At 43.5% G+C, this 20,411-nt stretch overlaps 1 protein-coding gene and 1 long non-coding RNA gene across 2 annotated transcripts; one reads left to right on the top strand and one right to left on the bottom strand.

Annotated features, from left to right (window-relative positions):
- Positions 1-3,813: 3,813 nt before the first annotated feature.
- Positions 3,814-16,800, bottom strand: LOC130878214 (uncharacterized). Its single transcript, XR_009057437.1, has 3 exons — positions 16,644-16,800; positions 6,999-7,241; positions 3,814-3,896 (listed from the first exon to the last, which is right to left on the bottom strand). It is a non-coding gene; the product is annotated as an uncharacterized LOC130878214 (long non-coding RNA).
- LOC130878207 (protein RCC2-like) lies at positions 4,262-6,150 on the top strand. Its single transcript, XM_057776047.1, has one exon. The coding sequence runs from the start codon at positions 4,379-4,381 to the stop codon at positions 5,936-5,938; it is 1,560 nt and encodes a 519-aa protein (XP_057632030.1). The 5' UTR covers positions 4,262-4,378; the 3' UTR covers positions 5,939-6,150.
- Positions 16,801-20,411: the final 3,611 nt, after the last annotated feature.

Below are 20,411 nucleotides of genomic sequence, written 5' to 3'. Positions count from 1 at the left end.
CCTGAGAGAAGACAGACACATGAATCAAGTCACTGACTCAAGTTCACTATATTGGATACTTTGAGATACCTTTAGATTTCTGTCTCATATTTTCCCTAAACTAAACACCGATCAAAAATAACAAAAAGCGGATATCAGATAATTAGGGAAGCAAAGTCAAGGGTTATATCTTTCCTTGCACGCCACTTCTTCCCTAAGTCAGGTGTATTTTCTGTACCACCACAGCCAAGTCTCTTAGCATCACAATTGTTTTCCGCTTGTGAGAGGGGTGGCACGGATCTCACGGCATTTGGGGTTAAGGAGGCTCAGGAAGTAGCATTTAAATGTTAGCTGTAGGCAGTGAGAAGTAGACGGAAAATTAGCTTGTCCGGGAAGGTAGCCAATTATTTATTCCACTTCTCTCACGACTGTAATCTTTCTTGCAAGAGAAAGAGAGCATGCCCTTCTTGTGCTTCTCAGCCTGCAGGTCTCAGTTTAAAACCTTAAAGGTCACTCTCTCATCGAGGTCTATGATAGCCACTGCCAAGTAGGTGTTATCTATATTTTTCTTTAGGACATTTCCTGTCATTTAGCTTACAGTCCTAATCAGGATGTGAACTTATTTGCCGGGTTGTTCCTTATCTATGTCCAGCCCCTACTACACTCCCAGAGGTCAGACCCCTGTCTGTTTTTTTCTCTTACGCATCTAATATAATTACATTTGTGCTAGCACTTATATTTTTATTAAATCTTAGTTCTTAAGGCTCAGAGATTCTAGTTGAAGGATCTGAAATAAGCAGTCTTTTTAGTTTGTCCCTCCCTGTCGCTTGTTTGCTTATTTTGGCAGGGAGAAAGTGAAATGTGTTTTAGATTTTTTTTTTTTTTGGACTTACAGACATCATCAGTATAAACCGCAGATGAGATATTTTAATACATGGAACTTTATGAATTTTTGCTATCAACATCAGGAATTTTCTACTTGCCCCATGAGATGTCACCCCCCAAACTGTGTTACTATAGCAACCTACATTTATTGAGACAAAAGCAAAAGCAACCCATGAATTAACATCAACCATCCCCTAAACGATCCTCCCAGAAGTGAACCTCTGTGTCCTAGAAGATATGCCAAATGTTGGGTTAGTACCATGTTTGACACCTACACATGGAGGGAAAACAAGCATGGACAAAAACTGGAATTTGGTAGCATCAATAGAAACCGTGAACTGAAAAACAAAAAGAAATTACATTTAAACATAGTGCTTGGTTGTCACATAAGCAGTGCTGGAAATAGTCATATACTAATTTCAGAAATTTTCCTTACTTGCCTGCTGACTTTGACCAACGTGACTGAAGAGATACCATGGGGATGGACCGCGCATCCCAAGCCTGTTATCTTCTACAAATTCAATGGTCAGCTAATTGTCTAGTTCCTGTTATTAGTCGAGGTTCGTATGAGCCAGTATGATTCTCCAGAAAAATACCTCTAACAAACCAAAAATTAGAAAAGAAAAGAAAAGCTACCTCTCTTAACTAACTGGAGGAGGTTGTTACATACAGCAGCCTTGTACAAATTATAGAAAAGTTTCCGAAAGCTTCTAGATTGGGATTCCGAGAGGTCCAGTCCGTCCTTAGGAGGGTTCTTAGCAGCACTGACAGAGAAAAGGCATAAATGGCACCCTTTCTCATGGCATTCTACAGCTATGCCCCACACATACCACGTGAGCCAGTATGCAGTGACATTGACTTGAAGAAAATTAATAAAATATTATTTGGAAGAGCACAGTTTTGCTGTTCAAAAGGGTCCAGCATCAACAACATAAGTCTTCTTAGTTGGTACGCAGAGCCACCCCAGATCTACTGACTCAGAGCCTGGAAGCTGAGATCTGACAGCGTCACAAGCATGTTGGAGGACGGGAAGCACTCGTTGATCTTGCAGATTTTCCAAATAAGCGGTGGAGAAAAAGAAGCCTGGAAAATGTGCACTTGTGGGGGACGAAGATGGAAGCTGATTCACGGTTTAGCCATCACTGTGTGCCGAAAAGTAAGCTATGACATATTTGCTAACTAAAGGAGAGGATAGGAGGAGAGGCCAAGGCACTTTGTGGGAAGTGACGAACATCTTGAGGAATACAAGATCTTCTTTATTTCTTCACCCTCCCACCACCCCCTGCTCACTAAGTCACCTGGGATCAGAGAGGAGAGGTCGATGTCTGAATCTTGGCCCTTTTACTATTGGAGAAGTTGCCCTGGGTTTCTACCCGTTTCTTCAGTCAGAGGTAAAAATAAAAACAAAAACAGGATAAAACATTATACTGTTATAGAGGTCAGAAGCTAGGAAGGGCCTATGGGAGGTGGGAAGTAAAGAACCTAAGTCAAGCAAGGGGTAGTTTAATGTGTGTGATATGAAAGTAGACAGGGGATACTGGGGTGGAAAGGGTGAAGCAAGGATGGGAATATGGGGGAGAGGAGTGTGTAGGGGGAGGGTTAATCAAAACTAAACATCTTTGAAAAGCCTTATGGAAACCCATTACCGCATCAGATAATTAAATGTGTAAATTTTTAAAGGAGTTTAATAATGGCTCCCTGTATGTACGGATAATGTCTCTCCCAAAAAACAGGAGTTGTTAAACAAAACCGGAAGTGGAATACCGCCTCATGAATGATTGTTCAGAGAAGCCCCAGAGGTACTTAAAACAACACAGGCTATTGCCATTCCCTTGGATGTCCAGCAGAACGAGATGGCGAGACCATATTACGAAAGATAGCACACACTCCGAGTACAGCACACAGTGAAATAAATCTGGAGCTGACTTGGAAACTTCCTCCCTGCTGACTAGTTTCCATCCTGCTTGGCGTTCCTATGCAGGCCGCTGGGGAGGAAAACCTCTCACTGGACTTTCCCAGCAGTGGACCTTACCATACTACCCTGCCAAGTGAAAGGCGCCCACGGGCACAACAGAGGCAGGCGTGGTATGGGGGTCATAGGCCCTAAGGAGGAGGAGCCTATTAATGCTGGGTTGCTAAATGGACGTGTCTAAATGCCTCCTAAACATGTGTGTTTATACGTGTAGATTACTGCTGATCTTAACCTTGGACAAAGAGGCGTTGTTTTGTAGTCAACGGCAGTCAAGTAAGAGACTCATAACTGATCAAAATGCTAGGAATAAGTAACTATTGAATCCTCGGCCCTAAACTGGATCTCTACATCAGCCTCCCTGAAGACTTGAACATCACAAAATCAGGGAGAGTAGAGCGGTTGTAAGAGGATGGTGAGAAATGCCAGGAAATGCTGTCTCCTGAACATGACATGGACATTGTACTCACGAAAGCTCAGAGCCATGGTTATAAGCAGATCTGCACAGGACCAAAATCAACATTCCAACACGGATAGGTAGGGGACCATGAGTCCGCATAGCTAAGGAGTTATTGGCGGTTGGTGTCTGCTGGAGGACAGGGACTCATTTTTCTTCAAGGGTACAGCCACTGACAAGATCCAAAGACCCAATAAATAAGTCCACACATGCAAGCAACTATAACCATACTCAGTGGGCTATCTTCAGATAAAAAAGTAGGAAAGGGACTTCCTTGGTAGTAAAATATTTCCAGAGGAAATTGGGAGAATGAGAAGAATAAATATGACCAACAGGTATTATAAACAAGTACAAAATGGTCAAAATACCATTCAAAACAAACAATAAATCGGTGCAGAGTTATAAAATCCTAGCTCACCTAGGCACATGGCCGGATGTCTCTGAAGAGCAGTTCGAGTCTCCTCATTGACTACTGTCCACTACTGAAGCCGTCAGCTTGATGTCTCTGTCTGGTGTCTTCTGTTTTCCTCTCTCCACTTCAGCTTAAAACACCCCAGATGCTAAACCATATTTCTATCTGCAGTGGGAATCCCAACTCCAGCACACCTATGTGGAAAGTCCACCATGAGTCAAGTGTCCTAAAGCTAAGGCAGTTTGATGTGGATTTTTAAATCCAAGTTCTGGGATGAAAAAAGTTAGAAGCAAATATTCTATCAGGCATTTATTATTTGACAGGATACTAAATGTGCAAGCTAAGTATCTTGTAGCTTTGTATTACGCCTATGTCAAAGTTCTCATATTGTCATCTACCAGTTTAATAACTTACATACTATTGGTATGACATCTTGCTATTAATGTGCTACTTAATGCTTTACTTTCTTATCAAATTTATTTTTTTCTCTTTTGAGATTTGGCAATTCTTATGCTCTACGTACCAATAGTGGAATTAAGACATACAACAGGACATTTTAAGTGTATCTGGTGAGTGGGCTGGAGCCCTCGTCCCGGCCGGGGAGAGAAGAAGCCGTCGACCCGTCTTTTCAGTCGCTTCCCCTCCCTTTTCTCATCACTCCAACCAGCCCGCGACCATGCCCAGGAAGAAGGGGGCGGCCTGGGAGGAGCCGAGTTCGGGCAACGGCACGGCGCGCGCGGGGCCTCGGAGGCGCGGCGGCCCCGCGGGCAGGAAGCGCGAGCGGCCCGAGCGCTGCAGCAGTAGCAGCGGCGGCGGCAGCAGCGGCGACGAGGACGGCCCGGAGCTGGACGGGGCCCCCGGCGGCAAGCGCGCGGCCAGGCCGGCGGCGGCGGGCAAAGCGGGCGGCGCGGCCGCGGTTATCACCGAGCCTGAGCACACGAAGGAGCGCGTCAAACTCGAAGGGTCTAAATGCAAAGGGCAGCTTTTGATTTTTGGGGCAACAAACTGGGACTTGATTGGACGGAAGGAAGTGCCGAAGCAGCAAGCTGCTTACCGCAACCTTGGTCAGAATTTGTGGGGGCCCCATAGGTATGGGTGCCTGTCGGGAGTCCGGGTGCGGACCGTGGTTTCGGGTTCATGTGCTGCCCATAGCCTCCTCATCACCACAGAAGGGAAACTGTGGAGCTGGGGTCGGAATGAAAAGGGGCAGCTGGGCCATGGTGATACCAAGAGGGTTGAAGCCCCTAGACTCATTGAGGCACTCAGTCATGAGGCGATCGTGCTGGCAGCATGTGGGCGCAACCACACCTTGGCGCTGACAGACACTGGCTCCGTGTTTGCCTTTGGAGAGAATAAGATGGGACAACTGGGCCTTGGGAACCAGACAGATGCTGTCCCGAGCCCTGCTCAGATCATGTACAATGGGCAGCCAATTACCAAGATGGCCTGCGGGGCTGAATTCAGCATGCTGATGGACTGTAAAGGCAACCTCTATTCCTTTGGGTGCCCTGAATATGGCCAGCTGGGACACAACTCAGATGGGAAATTCATCGCCCGGGCACAGCGGATAGAGTATGACTGTGAGCTGGTACCCCGGCGGGTGGCCATCTTCATTGAGAAGACCAAGGACGGGCAGATCTTGCCTGTCCCAAATGTGGTAGTTCGAGATGTAATCTGTGGTGCTAACCACACACTGGTCCTGGACTCACAGAAGCGAGTCTTCTCCTGGGGTTTTGGTGGCTACGGCCGACTGGGCCATGCAGAGCAGAAGGATGAGATGGTGCCTCGCCTGGTGAAGCTGTTTGACTTTCCAGGGCGTGGTGCGACCCAGATCTACGCAGGCTATACCTGCTCCTTTGCCGTCAGTGAAGTGGGTGGCCTGTTTTTCTGGGGGGCCACCAATACATCCCGTGAGTCTACTATGTACCCGAAAGCAGTGCAGGACCTCTGTGGCTGGCGGATCCGGAGTCTCGCGTGTGGGAAGAGCAGCATCATTGTGGCGGCCGATGAGAGCACCATCAGTTGGGGTCCATCGCCAACCTTCGGGGAACTGGGATATGGGGACCACAAGCCCAAATCTTCCACTGCAGCTCAGGAGGTGAAGACCCTGGATGGCATCTTCTCAGAACAGGTGGCCATGGGCTATTCACACTCCTTGGTGATAGCGCGAGATGAGAGCGAGGCTGAGAAAGAGAAGCTCAAGCGGCTGCCCGAGTACACCCCACGTACCCTCTGAGGCAGGGTGGCACTCCCCTCGTGGCAGCTGTCATTTACACGTGCACTGGGACCAGAAGTCAGACAAGGAATTTAGGAAGCAAAAGTTGACCGACGATGCATTGGGTCAGCCTCTCTGCAGTTCCGTTTCCAAGCAGTTCAACGTTAACTACCTTTTTCTGTATGCTTTCCAAAGTGTTTTCCCTCAATGTTTGATTAAAACATCTGCTCATAGCCAGCTTGCCATTCTACGAGACAGGCAGGAACTCAGAGCAATTTAGGCTTTTTTAAATATAAAAAAAAAAAAAAGACATACAACAGTAATGACATCCCAGAATTGGGAGCAAGAGGAGCCAGACCTCAAACCTAGATGTCCCATGTCAGGGGACATGGTAGTCGAGAGTGATAACTGGGGTGTATGAGACTTCCTTAGCCAACTACAGGAAGTATTTCAGGAAAATCTTTCTGTTGATTCATTATATACTTAAAGAAAAAAAAACTAGGTCATTTATTTCTTACAAAATCCCTTGTTCCTTGTGCAACTTTGTTGGGCCAACTCAACAATGTATTTGTGAGACTGGTCACGTGGAGGTTGTGCATGAAAGCAAAGCTCCATAAGCATTCATGATGTCTACCCGCTCACGTCTCAAGGCGAGCTCCTTAAGGGATGACACTGTGACCTTCATCCTTGTGTTCCACAAACATGAAGTGGTAGCCTATAAATGTCTGCCCCTTGAACAAGATGTGAATACCTGTACTGAAGCCTATGAACTCAAAAGAAGTGAACTGGTTCTATTTTGTTACGGAATCCATCTTTCCATGCACAAATACAATGATAGGTATCCAAGGCTATGCCATTCACATTCTTCCTGCCTGTTATATCTGTGTATGTTGTACAGGACTATATTACCCAGAGTCTTTACCTACATAACTCAATATGCAAGATCTGAACCCAGAATGAGCTAAACCCCCAGGATCTTAATGAACATTGGATCCTCATCAGCCTGTTGGGTTCATGTGTGTTTCAGAGCTCCTGCCTGCCCTGTGGCTCTTGTCAAAGATGGGGAGCAGTTGGGTGTTACCTTCCAGGATGTCAGCCAGCTTTTCTTGGCAGGAGCAATGCTTATTGTTGGAGTTCCCAAGTTGGGTATTCATGGTCAGGAGCCAGTGAAGATGCTCCCGTGTCTCCTATCAAAACCTCACACAAGGTGGCAGGGTTCCTCAACTCAACACATTGCTTGGCTCCCAAGTCTCACTTCTCTGTTCCTGGAGTCTTCATTATATAAATGAGTTCTCCATTTGCCAAGTCTTGTTGGAGGAACAGGCTGTTTGAAAAGGGAGAGAAAAGAAATGTTGGCTCAAAGCCGGGAGGTGGAACTTGGGCCAGAAAAGCTGCCTCCCACCTCTCTGCCAAGGCCTTTCCACTCTGAGCTGCTCTGTCCAGCACACACCATTCCTGCTTCACAGCCAGATGTCAGGGTGGGGTGGCAGGCGTCCTATCTGAGGGCAGAGACACAGAGGGAGAGGCTGCAGGCTTGTGTCCAGAGACAATGATGACAGAGCCAGGAGAAGCAACAAGGTTTCCTCCTTCAGAGACCAAATCAAGAAAACAGGTCTGCTGGACCACATGCCTCCAGGTTCCAAGACTTAGTCACTGTGCCATAGCCAGGGAGTGTCTGGGTTAAGTGGGAGACCCGGCAATGACCTGGACATCAGGGTCAGTGAGTAGCCTCTCACATAGCCAGAGCCACCTTGGGCATGGTGTGTCTGCAAAATTCCAGACACATTTCCTGAGATAAAATGACAATTATTAAAGCATTATAGAAATTAAGAACAAGTGGAACAGCCTCCCTAGGCCTTGTCCCGTAGTACATCTACCAACTGCTAGTAACCTCCAGTGGGTGGAAAAAGAAAGCAGCCTTTGAGACAACAGCTATGCTTCCCTCGGCCACAATGCCTTCCTTTCTCTCTTCTCCGTCCCTGTTCTAAAGTCTTAGCCATGTCTGGTCTGGGAGTCAGAGAACACCTAACCTGAATTCTGACTGTGGGAGCAATGGTCTGACCTTGGAACACCTAGGAGTCCTGAGGAGCACACACAGAAGGGACTCAGGATAGGTGCCTTGGGCCAGCGCCTGGAGCCCACGTCATCGCCCCTTAATCTCTGACTGCATCTTTACAGTCTCTGTAGCCAGTCTGCCAGCCTTCCTTTGCACACTCATGCAGCCTGAAGCCAAAGGAACATGTTTACATGCAAATCCAATCGTGTCACTTTCCTACTTCATCCTGATGCTCGCCCAGGGTCCACAAATACACCCCTCATCAGTCTCTTTAGGTATCTATCTCCATGTCCACACTCAGTGTGCCCGGCTTAGCCAGCCTCTTCCTGTACTGGAATCCAGCAGTCTTCCTCCTGTCTTGAGTTTGCTGTACTCTTTGCTTTGGGCATCCTCTCTGCATCCCCTTTGTCTTCCACACAGTGTGAAGTTTGCCTGAACAACTCCTACCTGGTCGGTCTGATGCCTGTCTTCCCCACTCCATGCCACTTAAAGCCAGCTGACCTTCTCCTAGTTCTTGGAACCCTGATATTGGAGCTCTTGGCACAGTGGATAGTAACCTCCTGGTATTCCCAGCAAATACCCCCGTACCCAGCTCACTCAATGGTAAGCGGTATGCCAACTTTTCTACCACTGAGCCTGGTACATATCAAATGATCAACAAAGATTCTTTTAGTTGAAAGAAGTTAATTAACAAAATTAGTTAATAAAATCTCCTCAATTATTTGGATATTCATTCCAGACAAATTCTATCTGTCATCTTGCATCCTGATCTGAGGAGCTATTTTGTATGGCTTATTAGGGACCTGGCCAGCCGTTGGGCAGGAAGCCAGTGCAGGAAGAAAACCTAGACAAGAGAGCAGTCTTGTTAGGTCAGGGGTCCAGGATATTTTTCCATGTTCCTCAGCTATGTGGTGTTCCTCACTTTGACAGAATGATCCTCCATTTCTTAGTGATTTAAAGACACAGAGGTTCTGCCCCATACAAACTCCTTTACACTACATGGAGGCCAAGACAGGAATGTCAGCCAAGGCACACAGGGAACCAGAAGGATGGTTCCCTGAGAGTTCTGAGATGTTTTATATGGATGCGTATGCTCTAACAAAATACATCTTTCCTCGTGCGGGCAGATTGCATTGTGGATTGCATTCCTGCTTCTACCTCGTGCGGGCAGATTGCATTGTGGATTGCATTCCTACTTCTACCTTCAGCCAACCTATTAGGTACCACACACCTTAAACCCAAAGACCAGAATCTCTTTGTCTTTGAGCTTCCACATAAATGCAAGATATGTGGGTGGATACCTTAAGACCTAACAGCGAATTACTGATTCATGCCTGAAAGTTACATTTTATTTTAAAAATAGTTTTGTTAATTCTTTGAGACTTTCATTCAATGTGTTTTTATTGTATTTGACCTTCTCAACCAACCTCTCTCAGATAAACTCCCATTTCATGCCCACTCAAATTTGTGTTCTCATTTAAAAATACACAGACACACACACATATGTGTGTATATAATACATACATATACATACACATATGTGTGTATATAATACATACATATACATACACATATGTGTGTGTGCTGCCTTGAGTATGTGGCCATCCACCAAAATTATTATTATTATTATGGCTCACATCCTTAAGGAAAACTGCCTGTGCCCCTCCTAGTAGTTATCATTTGCCAATAACTCCCCAGCTAAGGGTGGGACTTCATGCCCACCTCCTCCCACCTCTGGCTAGGGTTTTATCTCTCTTGGATTTACATAGATTCTGTACACATTGTCACAACCACTGAGTTCATCTGTGGAACTGCCCTACTGTGCCCAGTAAACACGGTTTCCTCGTAGCCATTCACTGCCTCTTTCAATCTTTCAGTCTCCTCTTCTACGGTCATCCCTGGACCTTGGGAGAGTGTGTGTGTGTCATATAGATGCCCCAGTTAGACCTGACCATTTACAGTCTTTCATTATTGTGCATCCTGACCAGCTGCGGGTCTCCGTGCTAATCACTATCTGTCACCAAAAAATAAAGTCTCTGATGAGGATTGAGAGATTCACTTACCCAGCCGTTCTCAATCAGTGGGTCATGACCCCTTTGGGGATCAAATGACCCTTTCACAGAGGTCACCTAAAACCATTGGAAAACATAGATGTTTGCTTTACAGTTCATAACAGTAGCAAAATTACAGCTTTGGAGTAGTAAGAAAAATAATTTTATGGTTGGGAAATCACCACAACATGAGAAACTGTATTAAAGGGTCATTGGGGAGGTTGAGAAACCAGTGCACTTATCTATGGATATAACTGTGAGTTGTTAGGAGTCAGTTTAATTCTACGTCCACTTAAAACAATAGTAGTAGATAGACTCCCCTCTATAGTCTATGACTTGTCATTTAAAATGGAACTTTCTAGAATACATCTAAATTCAACCACAGATATCAACTAATGGATAGCATTGCTGGCTAAGCCTAGCTCCCTTATGCTCAGTAAAATATATTATGATTTACTCATGAGCATTGGTAATATTAATGTCAATCAGTGGCCATTATTGCACAACCCTGGCTCCCTGATGCTCAATAAAATCTAAATACATTGCGACTTACTCACGGCCATTAGTAATAAGCCTGGAACAAAATTCTCTGTCACACACTATGAACAGAATAAAAAGTTGTGCATCTATAAATATCCTTTCATGGTTATTTTAATAAAGATAATATATTAATTGTCAGAATAAGATTTAGAAAATAAATGCCCATTTGGTCACGAGTCTTTAAAGAAGGGGCCACCAGAATCTTGGGCAGAGAGAGAAAGAAAGTGAGCTATGCCCCTTCCTTTCTAGGCTATGGGATGAGATCAACTCAGTCCCTCTCCTGGACATTCCTTTTTCTCCTGCTGCATTCCTTAGTGCCCAGGCTAGCTGGGCTTCCTAATTTGGAAGTGACCACAGAGCAAATCTCAGTAAGCCTGTGATGTCCTGCCGTGAACTCCCTGGGAGACAGCCTCCACCCCGGGTTACACAATGAGCACCTCTGATTATCTATCCAGCCGCTTTCTAGGGCTCAACAGAATGAGATTTGATGCTATAGTACAGAGCACCCCGTTCCCTGAAGTGGGGGCCTATTGGGAGACCTAGTAATACACTAATATCATTAGCCAGCCGTCTTGAGGGAGCAATCCCTGGGAAGCTGGGACAAAAAGCAGCACTGAGATTTGTTGACTATTCCCTTTGAGGATTGTACAGTGTGATGCCTGCTCTAACCAGTGTTGCTACTGAAAGAGTTTCCCCAACATCCGTCTCCTTGTCTTTGCATAGACATTGATGGACAGGTTTTAATCGCACAGACATTGTCTACTCCTCGTGTCTTCCAGCAGCTCTTCCCAGCTTTCTCACCCTGCTTAGCATCACTTTGGAAATGGCCAGGACACCACTTCTTTTGCATATACCTAGATGTCTAACACACTACCGCGTTCATCAAAGTCAGATAAGCAGCAAGTGGGCTCAGATTGCAGGACGACACAAGAGAGGGTATAAAGATATAGAAGAATAGTGGAGGCTCTAACTCATAATTTTCTCATTTAAGCTCATTCTGAGGACTCTTGCAATTGAGTTCAGTCTGTGAAGCATCCGTGTGGGGGTTCTGAGACAGCATCTAGGTCGAACCTCATCTATGAGACATCTCCAGCAGACATAGCAGGTAGGTATAGGCTCTAAGTAACAGGGGCATGATTCAAAGTTTATGTTTGTGTTTATAGAATAAATATTATTTTATCATTAAATAAAGTTTAATTTTAAAAAAAGAAAGATGAATCATCATGGATAGTTAAACACAATTGGTATTACTTTTACCTATTTCAGTTGTGACTGGGTGTTGCATCCAGCATGGCTTGGCTCTGGATACCTCACTGGGCTGACTGGGGAATGAAGAAGGGACAGGAACAGGAGCACAAGTGCTGAAAGCCGCGATGCACGGGCTGGGCTCACCCTGATGGAGGGCACCTACTATGCCACAGTCTAGCTCAGAGCCTTTAATAAGAACAACACAGGAAGAGAGGTTAGCTAGTCTGTGTGGGGGGTCTTTGTAGGGGAGAAGCCTCAGGCTGTAAACATCCAAGAGAAGTAAGATGCTTTCTGTACACTGTCAATATCTGAACCAGGTGTGCCAGTTCCCAGGGGACTGAGGCACTGCGTCCTGGACATGGCTATGCTCATGTCAATAATACACATTCACCCAGGACTTCATCCTGTCACTCAAACTGAACACCAAACTCCAAAGATAGAAAATTCCTATCAGACTCTACACAGATTCTTATGGCTGGTTCACATTCTGTCTTTCCTGCCTCCTCCAGCCTAAAAGCTTGAAGACACAGAGTTTCCGTGTAGAATCTCAGCACTTAGCACAGTGCTCAGTACTGAATGGGTTCTTACTAAATGTTAGTTTGAAGAGGAGGAACCTCTTGGAAAGGAAAAATTACGATTCATCCACAATGATGATAATCATACCATACATTTTTTATATGTATAAGAAAAACATATAGGATGGGGGCAGGGTTCTCTTCTTATCTCCACAGGAAAACACTCATCTTCAAAGAATTCAAGGGACCCTGGATGTTTAAATACTGACAGATGGAAACTATTTACAACCCAATAAGGATCAGCAAGAAAACTAAATAGGTTCAGTAAGTGAAATTCTTATAAACATATTTTTAAATATGTATTAATATGCATTTATTTATAAATATATAGGGCTGTTTTTGGAGTTGGACTCTGGCTCAGTCCCTCTCCAATTCCAAGCCTGTTGGTAGGAGATATCCCAGAGTTTCTGTCTCATGTCAAGAGCCATGATATGGGAAAGAATAATAATAATAATAATAATAATAATTTATAAACTTTCTTTGCCTTTCCTCATATCTGTTTCTGTCTTTATCATACCTTTCATTTAATATATATGTCTGTATATGTCTTTATAGATAATGCTTAAGTTTCCCATAAGAAGCAATAAATTTTCCTGCAGTAATCTTTGAAGTTTCCAGGAAGAAGATGGGGCCCCACAACATTGACTCCACCTGGTTAATATGACATCATGATGCTGATAGCGCTACTACAAGACCTGTTTTTTTGGTACCAGATGCACAAGACAGTTCCAACTTGGTTAGCTGAAATGGTGCATATCTTTTACAACACTCTGGCCAGACCTCCACGAAACACTCAGAGACTATTTGCAATTTTACCAGACCAAATATTAATCTTGAATTTTACCATCATTTACTTTCACAGGACCCCCTAAGAAGAGCGTCACCCCCATGACAGCTGGAAGCAATTTTAGAGGACAATGTCCCCTCTCCCATCAGTTTGCCCTCAGGTTTAGGGACATCATTTAGGGGTTGGTTATAATTGGTGTGTGGTTGAGGGATGGGGGAGGTATTTTATAGGCTCAGGGGTGTTCTTGGAAAAAAAAGAGGGATAATTGATGATGGGATAATCGATTGGTATTTGCGAGTTATTGTTTTTAGACAATTATATTGGTATCGATTCTTGTATATTGATACAAAGTTAAATTATATTGAATATTGTATGCAAGTATGCTTCTACCTCTGTTTAAAACATTTTTTATGTATTGATATATATATATTGTATTCATATATACATATATTTATAATATTGCAGTGTACATTTCTACCTCTGATTAAGATACTTATATATCGTTTATGTAATGATATACATTGTTTACATTTGGAGGTCATTGTCCTCATTTATTGCACAGTTGTTTATTCTCTTAGTCTTTAAGTTAGATAGGTATTGAAAATTATAAATCAATAGTCATCTATGTTTGTCATATTTATATTTAGGCTAATCAGGTTCTTTAGATACATAGAGATTATACTCAGTATAGATAGTATAATCTTCAACCTCTTCAAAGAGCTGTAAAAAATGGCCTTTAATCTAACCTAGAGTTCTGTGGTAGTGAGACACAATCACTCCTGGCAACACCGCTCTACTCCCAAGAGAATGTTGAGCACCAAAGACACTACACCTGGAGCCTTTCTTCTTGGCAGAAATGGCCTTTGGGCAAAGAAATGCCTATACCTCGACCACTGACAGTGATACAGAGTATCCGTAAATGGACAAAAACAGGACTGCCATATCCTGCCAAGACAGGGTAAGATAGTTCTGAAAAGTTTCTTGCCTTTGAAAATGGTATGTCAGTTACGTAAGGCCTTAGCCAAAGTTGGTTGCCTCAACATTGCAAATGAGACTTTGGGTGATTGCCTAGGTAGTCAGTTGTCTCTGTCATTTGTTGCACATTTTGGAAGTTTCTCGATTGTACTTCCTGTTTACTCAAGTAATATTACTTCCCTTCTCAGATCGTTGATGGAGTTGAAGATTAGATAATTGTAGTTACCCTCCTCATGGTTTAGCTAAATTCAATTTCAATACATTATTTAGACTCCTTGAAATAAAATGCTTAGTAGAACTTTTGTTATGTGTTTCTTGCTTAATATTGTTTGTTGCTTGTAATTTTATATTTGGTATCTGTTCCTATTGTATATAGTTGTATTGGGTTTGGTTCCATCTTGTTTAGACATTGTATTGGGTTTGGTTCGATCTTGTTTAGACAAAATGGGGAGATGATGGGGAAGCTCAGCCAATCACATATGGCTAGGGTGTGGCCGCCTGGGGCCAGGTAGAAAAACCTAGTGATAACGTGAGTTTCCTGGTGTTCAATTATTAAATTATATCTGTTGTTTTGAGCTGGTCTGTTTATGTAAGCGTACGGGTCGAATACGCCTTCAAGTGTAGTGACTTAAAAGAAACCTACCAGGGTGATTGTCCCCTGCTCCTCCTAGGCTTTCAACTGCCTCATGTACTCTTTAAATAAAAATTCTACCTTTTTTGATAATAACTAGTGGGGAAATCATAGTCTGATCAACAGTAACAGCAACAAGTTACTATAGCACCATTATCCTATGCTGCTCAGAGAGGAAACATTTTCCAACAAAGGCAACCGAATTTCTGCTCCTCTGGAGATTGGATCAAACTATGGTTCTCTTCTATCCCATTTATATTGTCCACTTCCAAATCTGCCTGCATATACTTATACATATTATGGTCTATTTTATTTACACTTGAAAATTAAACACTTTTGATTTACCTATTCAACCTCAAAGGAACATTCTAGAAAATACTCTATGTACTAAAATATTTAGTGTAGAATAACTATTTTGCTGTAACAGAATGTCTTCATTTCCAATGGATATAGCCATCTGCTGAGATGGAGGAGTGAGCCGAACTGGTTCCTAGTTGAGGCACTGTGACTTTGTACGGTCATGCACATGGCCTGAGCTGTCCCACAGAGGCATTAGCCTATCTCCTAGTCAAGCAAACTGAGTTAATGTTTAGAAACGCATTCTGAACGTCTCTAGTAACTCTTGGTCAAGCCTGTATTTAGGACTGCTAGAACCCCGTAAACTTTGGTTTTTCGAGAATTAATTGCACACTGTGATGACATAAAGACTTTTTTAAAGGGTCAAGTTAATCTGTTTGTGAAGATACATGAAGAAGGAGTGTGATGGATAAAGTGGCTATGAATTCCTGGATTATAAATTAGCTAGGTAATGACACTGGAGAGCTCATAAATATCTGGAGATAAGTAATAAATTATACATTCTGGAAGTATTTCCAGCAGAGCAACCTTACTTAAAGCTCATTCATCTCCCATAGGCTTTCTAGCCAATCAGCTTACTCCTATAGAATCCCTCCTAATTTCCTGGTCCTCTGCCACAGCTCCAGTCCGTGTCCTTATCAGGCCTGGATTACTGCAGTGCCTCCTCACTCTTTTTCCTGTCTCGGGGTCCCCCTGCCTCTGATCCATCATTCGTACAACTACCAGCTCAGGGCTTTCTGTTGTTAGCAACATGCTCCGCCGTGCTCAGAACTGTCTCTCACTGACTTCCAGGTGAAGTCATGTGCATAGTCTTCTAGTCTAGATCTCTCAGATCCGGTCCGCCTGCCTAACCTCCTCTCACCATCGTCAGTCCAAAGTACCTATGTCTGCTCCAAGTTAGCCGGCCTCACTCATTGTTCCCCGTATTGCAACTCCACCTTCCCATCCCCAGACTCCGCCTTCCTCTCTGTCTACTCAAACTCTGGATTGTATTTCCACCCTTGATAGCACCTCCAAACTCCTATGGTCTAAGTGTAGTTATTGGTATTGCTTTTTCTAGTTCAACAGAAACCTCCTGAAGGTGAAGTAAATTAACTCAAGGGGATAGAAGGAGATCTTAAGTACCAAGACTGCTCTGTGTCCACTTGACTTTGGATGGGTGGCGGGGAGGCTTACGCTGGCTAATCCAGCTAACCATGAAGCTGTGCTCTCCCCTCACTTTGTTCATTGGAAAGCCTTTCTGCACTTGCACTCTCTCCTTTACTATTCTTACACGACTGCTAGCATTAAAGTTATGTGAGTGCCCTTGCTTGCTCTAACACAGAAGCATGAGGTCAGGGCAGACCCTAGGGATACTAACATACTAGCAAAACTCCAATAGACTAAGACGGAAAACACTCAGATGCTCGAACAAGAGGAATATGTGAAGGATAGCATAGACTCAGCTGCTGGGAGATTCATTGACCAAGCCCACCTTGTTCTCCTAGGTCGAGCCCCTAGGTTTACCTCTGGCTTTTCTGAGTCAGCTGGGCCACAGACAGCAATGCTCTCATCATTCTCCATTTATTCTTGTTTTCCCATCTGAGAGGCAGAAGCATCCATCTGTCTTGGTCTGTGCTCTTGGGCCTCCTGTAACTTTGCTCCGTGAACTGTTTGATTTTTCTGTTTGAAAGCTCTCCTTTCTCTTCCTTCCTTCTCTCCTTCAGCACATAAGCAGGGGAAAGTCCTTCTGTATAAAACAGAAGGTCCTCTTCAAGTCAACTTTTTAAAAGAGTATTGAAAAGGTAAAATTCTAATGAGATGTTTGACCCATCCTCCCATCCAAACAATAAGATCCTACACCTCCTTTCTGTCCCCATGGGCCTCGCCATGGAACAAGCCCTTATTATAGTTACTATAATCTATGTGTACATACATGTATTACCTACTATGGACTATTTCATACACATGACTACAACTGATACTGTACTCTTGTGGTTCCCAGTCTTCGTGATAAAGTGCCCCAGACACTCAAGTGAACTCACTGGGGAATAACATTTGTCTTTTCTTCCCAAAGGGAAATTATACAATCTCCTACTTTGAAGTTACGTAGATATCACTACTTAGGACATAAAAGACAAAGTATTTGATTTTGCCTTGGGATGCTGAATAAGTTGTTAAGAATCTAAGAACACCATGAACCAAGAGGGTTTGTGAAATTGATGTGTAGATTTCAAGCCCTAAAAAGTCCTTCAAGAATAAAGCATTCAAATACTGCTTAAGGCCCCAGACATTCTATTCCAAAAGTCTGATCATGCAGACTTTTGTTGGCATACCTTTCCCAGATAACTACTAAAAAAAACCCTGCATTTTGAATAGTTTTTACCACAGTTGGTTTCATTCTTACAACATATTGCATACATATGTCTATGTCACTTCGTTCTGTATGATGGGTGGCAGTTACCACAGTTGTCACTGACTGGCAGCTGGCCTCCTGGCCAATGCTTTCATTGCTTAGCTTTTGGTTTTTGTTTCAATCCGTGTTTCAGATCCTTCTTTTTTGTTGTTGTTGTTATTTTGTTTTTCTGAGACAGGGGTTTCTCTGTAGCTTTGGAGCCTGTCTTGGAACTAGCTCTTGTAGACCAGGCTGGCCTCAAACTCACAGAGATCCGCCTGCTTCTGCTCCCGAGTGCTGGGATTAAAGGCGTACACCACCACCGGTGTTCATATCCTTCTTTAGATCTGATTAGGTCTATGCTCCTCACAGCAGCCCTCAAACCCCCATCCCCCACCAAATCAGTTCACTTCACAACCCTGATGTTCTCAGCTTTACCAGCTGCCACACTTTGTCTGAACCTCAGCTTCATTTCTCCTACATCAGGAATGGCAGCACACATCTTCCTTGACTTATTTTGAGGATAGAAGGAAGACAGCCCGTGCCTATTGAAACACTTAATTTTTCCTTCCCAAACCCTAAACTTCATGAGTGTTTTGGAAATATTTGTTGACTATGAAGTAAAAATGTGTCTGTTGACTTCCAACATAAGTTGATAACATCCAGGGTGGGAACCCTTACCAACTGATCTTAAAACAAAACAAAAACAGGAAAGTCAGTTTCTCTTGCTCTGAAAGGAGGAGGGAAGACACGAACATTTTCTCTTGCTGAAAGAGTAAATAAGATGTTCTGGGGTCCTTGTAACATTTTCAGTAGCAGTGTGTGGGTACCAGCTTGGCTGAGCTGCTCCTCCAGCTGGTGTTTGTCAAGTGTTAGTTGGCTGACCTCAAGGGGAAACTGTCTGCCAGGGAAGACCGCAGGATTAGCTGGGGCCCCAAGTGGAGGCCCATTCCTCTGATGTGCACAGTTGCTTCAAGGCCTGGAATCCGGCCCTTGCCTAGTTGCCAATGGACTTGGATCTTGTAGAGCTGGCAGGAGTCCCCAGTTTACCCATGTGTCTTTGTGTGAACTGCTTTTCACTTGCCTCTTCCCTGGGACTATTTCTAAGGGGATGGGAGAAATTGAAGGCTATAAATGATTATGGCCCTCTAGTTATAGCTTTATTTGTGTGTAATTCTGACAGACTGTTTTCTTATAAAGAAAGCAGTGTGATTTTTTTTTATCTTTTGGCAATCTTTTTGTTCTCACTAATTTGAGACGTGATACTCTGCATGATGCTGGATGCTGAAAGATGCAAGATAAAACCAGTCTCAGCGAAACTGCAGCCTCAGGAGTCTGAGGTCCCTTCGAAATCCCTCTCTCTGACATGGCCACCTCCTGAGTTTCAGATTTTCCAGAGAAGTCAGTACTTATCTTCTAGGAGTGCCATGAAAATACTAAACAATGTGCAGACAAAGAAAACCCATACATATATTAAGAACATGAAAGGGAGCATGTATATGTAATTGTGTCAGATTAGCTACATATATGTACTTCTACACATCAAAACATTAAAGAATGATTGTTCTAAGTGCAAATTAACTATTGCTATAACTATAGCAATAAAAGTTAATCTGTCCCCTGTCTTGGGTAACACAGAGTGACTTATCAAATGTCAATGGTTATGCTAACATTTACTTTGGGAAGGAGAAAATTACAAGGGTTGAAAAGCCCATTGAAGCCATCAGATTGCCCATGTATCAGCTGGTTTCCATCCAAACCCATTTCTAATTGAAAGCGGGCATGGCTTGACTTTAGAGGCAACCAAGGTCAGACCCTCCTGGGCTGTGCTTTTAAAAATGGTTTCCTGGCCTTGGTGACCCCATCCAAGGATCATGGTGACTCTGGACTTCTACATGATACTGCTGACATCAACAGAATTGATCAATCATCCTAATTGCAATTTCTGCCGATGGAAAAATCTGGAAAGATAGGCATGGCTCTTATCGGTGAGAAACCATGTAGCATGAGCTACACTTGTACTGTCGCTTCCTAAGGTCCCGACCGAGCCATGGAATGACATCTAGGTTTATATATTTGTTTTGAGAGTACAGGTAACTCTTCTAAAAAAAATAAACTTTTTCTCGTCGATCTTCTCAGTTTAGCTAATCAGATAGCTTGAAACTTCTTGCTGTGTTGGTGAGAATAACCATCAGCTGTCACTCAAGCGTTCCTTGCTCTACACAGAGGTGTGACAGTGGCATGCTGAGATAGTCCTCCTTTACTTACTGCATTCTTTTCGAGGTTCTTTGTCTTCTCTGCGGGTAGACTTCTCTCACAGAGACTTTGCTTTGCCCAACACTTGAAGTGCTTGCTTGTGTAAATAATTGCTCTTAGCAAAGATTCGATCTTTTATTTTTTTAAAGAGGTTTATTTTATATAAAAAAAAACATTTGTTTTGTGTACTTAAAAATTCTTGGTAAAGTTATTACTCTTTTCCACATATTATGAAATCTTCAACCTTTAGATACTTTTCCTTGACGTCTGCTTTGAATGATGACATAGATTTGCCCTTCAGTCATGTGCTATTTCAAGTATGAACTTTGCCCCTTTTGTTCTAGCCTGTCCTTCACTCCTTTCCTCTGACATTTATTGAGAGCTCTTGTATGTTAGATGCCACACTGGACTTTGCTGATCCCCAGATGAAAACGACTCTGGGTGGAGGAAATGACTTTGCACACAAATCTTTGAAGTAGAGCCAAGGACTTGCCACCAGGGAGGGAATGACCCCCTGAGTCTACTTCACAAGTGGATGCCATTTAAGTTTAAACTTGCAAAAGCTTACCAAGCCAGAGAGGAGGGGGGACCTTTGTGCTGGATAGGTTTTTTTTGTTTTGTTTTTTTGGTTTTTGGTTTTTGTC

Source organism: Chionomys nivalis, chromosome 1, assembly GCF_950005125.1.
Source record: "Chionomys nivalis chromosome 1, mChiNiv1.1, whole genome shotgun sequence".
NCBI lineage: Eukaryota > Metazoa > Chordata > Mammalia > Rodentia > Cricetidae > Chionomys > Chionomys nivalis.
This window is presented reverse-complemented; position numbering and strand designations above follow the sequence as displayed.